Genomic DNA, 7,709 nt, shown 5'->3' with positions numbered 1-7,709 from the left:
ACCAATTTAATTAAAAGAAGCTAAAGTGCCAATGGAAGTGTAACATTTTCCATGGAGAAAAATGATCGGATCGGATGGCGTATAAAATTGAGAATAAAATGATTCCGGAAAAGTATGGGTGGAAAAAAAGAAAGTTCAGCTAAGAGTCTCAGCTAGATAAATGCATCTACTTAGTTGTTGAGAAAAGATTCATCTTGCTGTGACTTAATATTTAAGTATAAAAAGTCACCAACCTCACCTGTAGACCTAGTTGTCAATCAGGTGTAATTGTCTTCATGTGATAGAGATAAACTTGGCGAATAGTCAAACGAAATATGCCTATATATAGCTTCAAATCTTTGCCCAAATCCCTCGAACCATCAACCAAAGAGTTAGTGTAAGAAATACTAGATCTCGTCCACAATTACCATGGGATCTCCGTTCCTGATAACCATAGCCACAATGGCACTATTTTCATCCCTTGCAACCGCTTCTGATCCTAGCCCTTTGCAGGATTTTTGTGTTGCAATCAATGATCCCAAAACTGCAGGTAATTTCTTATACCTGTAAGAGCATGTTGCAAAACATTTCTCTTTTTCTAAGTACAATTTTCGAGTCCTGTCATGTTTGCCTTCACTTATAAGTTCTCTCTTTATTATTATTATTATTATTATTATTTTCACAACATCGTGCATGATGCCTAATAGGACATGCAAAAATCAATGCGGGTTTGTTTTGTCTCATCATTACATTATTAACAGCTAGTTTTTTTAATGCAGTGTTTGTGAACGGAAAGATTTGTAAGGACCCGAAGGTTGTGAAGGCCAACGATTTCTTCTTTCAGGGACTGAACAAACCTAGAAATACAGCAAATCGACAAGGTTCTACTGTTACTGCTGTGAATGTCAACAATCTAGCTGGGCTCAACACTTTGGGAGTTTCCCTAGCTCGTCTTGATTTTGCTCCTCATGGCTTAAACCCACCCCATACGCATCCTCGTGCAACCGAGGTTCTATTCGTGTTAGAGGGCACTCTTCATGTTGGTTTTGTCACTTCAAATCCACCAAATAACATGAAAAATCAACTCTTTACCAAAACGTTGAATCCAGGAGATGTTTTCGTGTTCCCTGAAGGTCTGATTCACTTCCAATTTAATTTTGGGAAGACGAAAGCTGTTGCATTTGCTGGTTTCGGCAGCCAAAATCCAGGAGTCATTACTATTGCAAATGCAGTCTTTGGATCAGATCCGCTCATTTCTCCAGCTGTTCTCGCTAAGGCATTCCAAGTTGACAAGAAAGTCATTGACTTACTTGAGGGTCAGTTTCTTGAGACAACCAGAAAGGATCCATGAATTTGTTGTAAATTTCTACTAGCATGACTCTTGTGCTATATATGCAGAGGACATTGCCATGATTATCTTGATAATCCTACTTTATTATATGTATGAGAATAGTGTGATATTTTATTAATTAGCTAACGTGTCCTTTTATTATTATTAGGACTAGTGATATACAGATACAACTAGATCAAGAGAGTGTTATGATACAACCCTTAGATTTTTTTTCGCTGTTAGTGAAGTTTGAACCCTCACCAACAGCCCAAGGAGGGACTTAAGTCCTTCCCTGGTGACCACTGAGCCATTGGCCGCTAACGTGTCCTTTTAGATCAAGTAATTTTTGCACGTACAAGCCAAGAAGGAAGAGAAAAGCTCAACAGAAAACGGTTAGTACATAAACTGAAGGTGACAACCAAAGAAAATAATGACCTTTGGTGAGTTTTAGTGATTAGACTTCATTTCAACGTCGTAGAATAGAGGGCTGAACTATTAAAATTTGAGAAACGTAAATTAATTGGCACCAAATAACTCGCTACAAAATCCTCTTAGAAGAGTTAGCTAAACACCAAAGTTATCTCTCCTGCTTCCTAAACCCAAAAATTTGCATTGGATGCATGTTCTTAGTCAAGGGCGGAGCAAAGGGCAGGGAGGGGCACTGTCTCACAAAGTCTAGAAATTCATGTTTTGTCTTCTATAAAATTTTGAGAAATTTTAAAATTTTCTATATATATGTATACATACATACATATATATATATATATATATATATATCTGCTCCCAAGTTTCTAGAAAATCATGCTTTCTCTTTTAAAAGTTTGAAAATTTTCAAAATTTCCTAAATACATTAAGTTATTTGTCCTCGAAACTTTTCAAAATTTTTATATTGACTCCAAAATTTACATGTGTATGCATTTCACTCCCTCAAATTAAATTTTCTAATTCTGCTACTGTTTTCAACAAACAATTGGTTAGGATTAACATGTCAAATATTTTTATACTCCTAAGGGATGTGCATAGAAACAGGAATATTGTTTGTACTTCTTTAAAGAAGGACTGCATTGTTTGTGGTGTATATGTGATGAATAACATAATTTACTGCATTAATCCAGAAGAAAATATTATGATGCATCTTTAAGCCTGGGTACTACTGCCAGTGTACGTCAAGATCAAATCATAAAGGGCTTTTGTATAGATATAACTATTTGGAATATCTTAAACATGAGTTGTAAGTTTGACCAGTAGCTTAAACACGAGTCTTCAGTAGTGGTGAAACCAGAAATAATTGTTAGTGAAAAATGGCCAATTTCATCCCTATACTTTTATACTTGTACCGATTTAATCCCTTTATTTTATTCTTGGCCAATTAGATACCTTAACTTAAGATGTAAGTCCAATTGAGGCCCTCCATGGCGGCGCCACCAAGAAATATCAAGCGGGCATGAAATTGACCACATAGAGAGGGCTACTTTCAGAACATCACTTATGGGCCTCCAATAAAGCCAACTAATTCATACGGTAACAGAACTAAAATGAAAGTGAGGAGCTTAATTTGTAGATTTGTCCAATTGGAGAGCTAGGGTTCATCCGAGAAAAGGAAGTCTCCCTAAATTCCCAAATTGTGTATAGAATCATTGCAAATACAGGCAAGGAGAAATTGGGCCAAAGCAACATCAAGTTCAGGTTGTGTTTCAAGTAGGGCTGCAAACGAATCGAGCCACTCACGAGCGGCTCGAGTCAAGCTCGAGTCGAGCTCAATATTAATCGAGCTCGAGTCGAGCTCGAGCCGGCTCGAGCTCAGAATATTAAGCTCGTTAGCTCGGGAGCCGGCTCGCAAGCTTGGGTATATATATATATATATATATATATATATTTTTTTTTTTTAATAATAAAATTACGTATATTATATATATATTTTTTTTATTTTTTATTTCCATAGTAAAATTACGTATATATCCTTAATATTTTATTATTTATTAAGAAAAAAATATTATTTTATTTATTTTTTTAAAAATAAAATAATTATTTTTTATTTTTTTTCGAGCTCAGCTCGACTTGATTCGAGTCGAGCTCGAGCTCGAAATTTGCCGGCTCGTCGAGCTCGAGCTCGAGCTCGAACTTGGTAAAATTTAGTCGAGGCTCGGCTCGATTAGCTCAAAACTCGACTCGGCTCGGCTCGTTTGCAGCCCTAGTTTCAAGCAATAATGGTGCAAATCGATTTCAAACAGTAACGGAGATTTACCGAGGGAAGGATGAATACTACAATGGAGACCTAATTGTGCATTGGCACTACCTTGAAGAGTATCGAGTAGTTACTTCATGGACATAGTCAAATCCTTCGAGAAGATTTCGCGGCTACAAAAACTATGGGGTACTATTTCTGAGTAAACATATTTCAATTCTGAAAATTTAATGAATTTCGTTGAAGTTAACTATGAATTAATTGTGAATGCAGAAATCTAGAGCTCATAATTTCTTTCCATGGTACGATCCACCCATACCTCAGAAGGTGAAGAAAGTAATTGCTTCATTATTGAGGGACCTCAGACGTATGGAGGGAGAAAATGCAACATTGAAACTTGAGATAAGAAAATTGAGAACAAAAGTGAAACTAATGATATTGGTATGTGTTTATGTTTGCTGCATTATAATTACTACTGTGCTTGATGGTAGTGGAAGACAAAAGCATGATGTGTTGGAGCTGAAGATGCTGAACTAGTTTTGACATGTTCTAGATCTTTCGAATACATGGCTGCTAATTTCTTTTGAATTTGTACAAGTTGTTAGGAGAAAGATGGTAGTATGTTATGAATTTGTTAAAGTTTGACGAGATATGTGTTTCATTGTAAACTTGAATGTGAATGATAAGCAGCCAAGTACACTAGTTTTTTGGTTGGAAATTGTTTGGGAATTGGTTTGGTCATTGTAAGCTTGTGGAAGCAAAACAAATGGACAAAATTGAAGCTTGTTTATGGATATTTTCATTTGGAACCAATTCAGCAAAATATCTAGCATGGTCACCAAACAAAGTTGTTAAAGGTCTCCCAAATTTTGGACAGAATTTTGATTGTCTTTTGACCCTTCCATTTGGCACCAATTCTGCAAAATAGCTTACACATTCGCCAAAAATAGGATGACTAGTTTTGCAACTGAATAACATAGTCAGAGTGACATAAAAGTTATGCAGTACACAAACAAGCTGTCCACTAAATGCCATAAAATTCAAAAGTAACTACAATAGTCAAAAGTAACTATAACAGCCAACGTTTGAGCAGCTTGGGTGTGGAAGCCAATGCATTTTTACCCTTCCACTACAACGAGTCCCAAAAATAGCCAAAACTAACTAAATTAACAAAAACTAACTGCCATCAACATGTTTCAGCAAAATATGAATGTCTTCAACTGTCCTAATCATTGTCCATGAAGCTATCCAGTTCATCCAACAACCTATGCACCTGCAAAATACATTTGAAATGAGAACCAGCAAAGAGTAATGGCTAATAGTTCGAAATTAGACTGAGTTATTAATGCAAAAAACATATAGTTTCTTTTCTTCTTTTGCCTTTTCCTGGAGACACAACAGCAGCCATCTTGCATCTCCAAAGTTGGGCCCACATGCAGGCGCAATTTTTTTTTGCTTTGGTCTGGAGCATGACAGAAAAGATAGCAAACAGTTCGACGAACTTTTTTTGAACTTAACTCTGGAGCAGAGGACTGCACGTGAATTGTTTCAGCCATCTCACTCGCTTGGATATTGACTATTGAGCGGTGAAACATACATTTAGTAAGCATGCCCTTTAAACACACCTAAATTAAAAAATATGCAAGTTGTATACTTGATTTGGACTTTGTGGCTGCTATGTTTTTTGAAGATTCACTATCATCCTCATCGATTGTTGCAGATGCAGGCATAGGTGTTTCTTCTCTTGCTTGGATATTTGTTTTTCCTGAGGTTGTCAATGGACAAGTTCTGACATTGTGCCGAGTCCTTTGATTTTCTGCACTTGTTCAAGTTCAAAGGAGGTTGCCTTCCAGTACCTTCAGCAGCCAATGCATCAGTTGTATGGTTCAATGGACAACTTCTTATATTATGCCCTTTTTCTTGGCATTTGGTACAAGTAATTTGTGTAATACCCTTCCTGGACAGTTTTGTACAGCCTTTAGAATCAGATCATGGCTCATCTAGTTCCCTCCTCCTTGCCTTTTTAGGCCTACCAGGAAGCTTCAACTTCTTTGGCACATTAATGGGGCCCTTCTTAGATTTTCTCCAGTTGTTGGGTCCATTAATTGGTTCAATAGCTGGCTCGTCGACTTTCAAATAGGCATCTCTTGAATAACAAGGATCTGCAAGATGCTCTGGCTCATTTTGCTGCAATGAAACACATCATACAACATGTGAACATGGTATACTGGTGAGTTCCCACCGCCTACATGTGCACATCCTTCTCTTCATATCAATTAAAAAAGTATCATCATCAACCCACCTTGCAGTGTTTGACTTGGCATCATCCTTAGCCTTTTCCAATTTTTTCAAAATTTTGGAGCAGATTTCTTCATTCCTTTTTCTCATCCATTCGCTCTTTGTCCTAAGTCGCTCCATAAGATATATTCCAATATTTTCAAGCATGCCAAGAATTAAAACTTTCACAAAGGTTATTGAAAAGAATGTCACATTTGGCTATACTCCGAAAATGTTTCCTTGACCAATGGCGAGGCGATGTATTATCCATCAACCACTTGTGTGCACTCTCATCATATTGCTTCAAGGAGTCCATCTCGATCTCAAATTTGTTCACATATGTTGCCCTTGCACAGTCCCAAAACATGCCCTTTATTGTTTCGCCAGAATGATGTTTCTTGAAGTTATTGTATAAATGTCTCACACAGTGCCTATGTTCCACATTTGGAAGAATATCATGCATGACTGAACCCAATCCCTGTCATCAATAAATGCCAAAAATTAAGCAATCATGAACTAAAGTAATATGGTCCGTATTTAAAACTCAGCCATGGTCATATGCATTACCTTTTATCGGTCACTTAAAAATGTCAATTTGCTTTGCTCATGGATGCTAAGATCAAATTTCAAAAACTCGATCAACCACCTCTAAGAATTCTTATTTTCTACCTCAACAACTGCATATGCAATAGGATAGATGCAATCATTTGCATCTATCCCTACAGTTGTTAGTAGAACTCCTCGATGTGGACCACGTAGATGGCAGCCATCTACACCAATAACAGCTCTACAGTCGACTTTGAAGCCTATCTTCAATGCTGCAATGCAAATGTACAGCCTTTGGAATCGCTCTTTTCCACTAAGCTCATCAATTTCTGTCTCCATATGAACAGTTGATCCTGGATTTGATCGCAAGAGTTCATCACAATAGTCCTACATCCTTTTGTACTGTTCTTTGTAGTTCCCTTGGATCAACACCTTTACTTTTGTGAATGTCTTGTAAACCCGATCTCTGGTAATATGTGCATTCAATTCTTGATGGACTTTTGCCTTAAATTCTCCAACTGAAATCTTCATATTCAACTGCAAGAACTCCTTGTAATGTACACTTAGAAACCCAGAATTGGCCAGCTTATGGTAGAATGTCCTTCCACATCCATGTTCTGGCCCCATAGTCTGTATGACAAAGGCATCACTATTTGGTTCCTTGGTTGCATGGATGAACCATTTGCACTTGACATTCTTGCATTTTTCCCTTATTCTATTGGTATCATTTTTCTTCCAACCATGGTTTTCGCTCCACAACACCCCATAATAATCAACTGCAGCTTTGAATACCTTTTTTGTGTCAAATAGTAACCCAACAAAAAATTTTGGATCCTTCATGTCAATTTCTGATCTAAACCAAACATACCTTGGCTTCTTTGGTGCACTATATATCTTCATCTGAGGACCCGTAATCGTTGTTTAACTCTTCTATGTTCATTGAGTCTGATTTTTCTTGGATAGCAATATGCTCTCTATCATAAATTTTGAAATCAGCGCCAGCATAAGTGTCTCTCATTTGCGATGTTCTTGCTTATATGTGTACGCTTTTTTCCTATTCTCTTTAGCACCCGTCTTCGAACATTTTCCCTGTATACCAGTCTTAAGATTGCGAATTTGATTTTCAAGTGACTTATCAATATTGGAAGTACAATTCTTGTATATTATGTCATCCTCATCCTTGCTAAAATCATAATCACTGTCATGAAAATTATTGCAGCTATCATCACAGTCATCAACCTCATCACCATTTTCTATAGTTTCACTAACTCTTCTTTTGCTTTTTTTTTTTCCTTTACTTTCTTTATCCCCATCAACTTCTTCAATTGTTACATGAACTGGAAGTTCACTACTCTCAAAGAAGTCATCAAATGTCATTTACATGGAACAAGT

General features: G+C 36.9%; 1 protein-coding gene across 1 annotated transcript; it reads left to right on the top strand.

Moving 5' to 3' along the window:
* The first annotated feature begins 358 nt into the window (after window positions 1–358).
* Window positions 359–1,448, top strand: LOC113715039 (putative germin-like protein 2-1). Its single transcript, XM_027239189.2, has 2 exons — window positions 359–529; window positions 759–1,448. The coding sequence occupies exons 1-2, from the start codon at window positions 409–411 to the stop codon at window positions 1,328–1,330; spliced, it is 693 nt and encodes a 230-aa protein (XP_027094990.1). The 5' UTR covers window positions 359–408; the 3' UTR covers window positions 1,331–1,448.
* The last annotated feature ends 6,261 nt before the right edge of the window (window positions 1,449–7,709 follow it).

The sequence above is a fragment of the Coffea arabica genome, chromosome 10c (assembly GCF_036785885.1).
Source record: "Coffea arabica cultivar ET-39 chromosome 10c, Coffea Arabica ET-39 HiFi, whole genome shotgun sequence".
Lineage (NCBI taxonomy): Eukaryota > Viridiplantae > Streptophyta > Magnoliopsida > Gentianales > Rubiaceae > Coffea > Coffea arabica.
The sequence above is the reverse complement of the archived record's forward strand: the minus strand, read 5'-3'. Positions and strand labels throughout refer to the sequence as shown.

Coding starts and splice junctions, on each gene's coding strand:
- LOC113715039 (XM_027239189.2), top strand. CDS start 409: ATGGGATCTCCGTTCCTGATAACCATAGCCACAATGGCACTATTTTCA. Junction 530..758: donor CAATGATCCCAAAACTGCAG/GTAATTTCTTAT, acceptor TTTTTAATGCAG/TGTTTGTGAACGGAAAGATT.